The 1183-nt window shown below is 33.3% G+C and overlaps 1 protein-coding gene across 1 annotated transcript; it reads left to right on the forward strand.

Annotated features, from left to right (window-relative positions):
• The first annotated feature begins 281 nt into the window (after nt 1-281).
• On the forward strand, nt 282-976 carry LOC109241651 (auxin-responsive protein SAUR50-like). Its single transcript, XM_019408408.1, has one exon. It carries the CDS (start codon nt 388-390, stop codon nt 712-714), a length of 327 nt encoding a protein of 108 aa, XP_019263953.1. The 5' UTR covers nt 282-387; the 3' UTR covers nt 715-976.
• Nucleotides 977-1183: the final 207 nt, after the last annotated feature.

The following is a 1183-nucleotide window of genomic DNA, read 5'->3' on the forward strand; positions in this document are numbered from 1 at the left end:
TTATTTTATAAAATTTATTTTATATATATAGACAGTGCTAAGAACTTTTACACCATATCAAATCAATTTATTCGGTTGAAGTATGTTATCACTGTCTATATAGGTCAACTTTGACATAATAATATAAATATTTTATATTCTATCAATATTAAGAATTTAAACTTTTCATTTATTCTTTTTCTCTAGTTCAAATTCTCCTCTCACCTCCCCTGGTGGGGGGTGGGGGGGGGGGATATAGGGGGATGGTGTTAGTTCAAAACTTCTCTAATTAAATACCTCTCAAACTCCTTTCATTTCCACAACACTCAATTTCCCAAGTCTTATAAATCCTTCTTTTTTCTCTCCTTTCTCTTCCAAAAGGTTTCTAAACTTTCTTTCCCTCAAACAATGGCCATTAGGAAATCAAACAAGTTGTCACAAACAGCAATGTTGAAGCAAATCTTGAAAAGGTGTTCAAGTTTGGGAAAGAAAAATGGCTCATATAATGACGAACAATTAGGGCTTCCATTAGACGTACCAAAAGGGCATTTTGTAGTTTACGTTGGAGAAAACAGAACAAGACATATTGTTCCAATTTCCATTTTGTCAAGACCTGAATTTCGTAGCCTCCTTCAACGTGCAGAAGAAGAATTTGGTTTTGATCATGACATGGGTCTTACAATTCCTTGTGATGAAGATGTTTTCGAATCTCTAACTTCGTCAATACTAAGGTAAAAACGAGACAGTAGGTTGTGAATATAAGTCTAGGCGGAGCTAGCTAGCTAGATTGTCTGAAGTAAATTTTTATACAGAAGTTCAGGAATCTTGGAATCGTTTTTTTTTTTGTGTGGATCATAACCTGGTGACGTGTAATAGGTTTCTGTGTTTGTAAATCTCAGAACTCTATAATTGTAATTTTCCTCGCAGTGGCGTTAGGTAATATTTGTGCCCTGTAAGAGGTAACTAATTATATATAAAATTGTAATATTTGGTGCTATTTTATTGTGTTTATCAGATTTATCTATCTTTGCAACTGTCCTTTAATCTGAGTTTCGATGATCTCAAGATGTCCTTGATTTTTTTGGATTTGTTGTTGTTGTTGTTGTTGTGTCTAGGGTATTTAATGAATAAAGGTGAAATAAAAGAAGAAATATGCATGCCAACTCCTATTGGCTTTTGCTATCAAATATCAATGTTTTGTTTG

Source organism: Nicotiana attenuata, unplaced genomic scaffold (assembly GCF_001879085.1).
Source record: "Nicotiana attenuata strain UT unplaced genomic scaffold, NIATTr2, whole genome shotgun sequence".
In the NCBI taxonomy this organism is placed as follows: Eukaryota; Viridiplantae; Streptophyta; class Magnoliopsida; order Solanales; family Solanaceae; genus Nicotiana; species Nicotiana attenuata.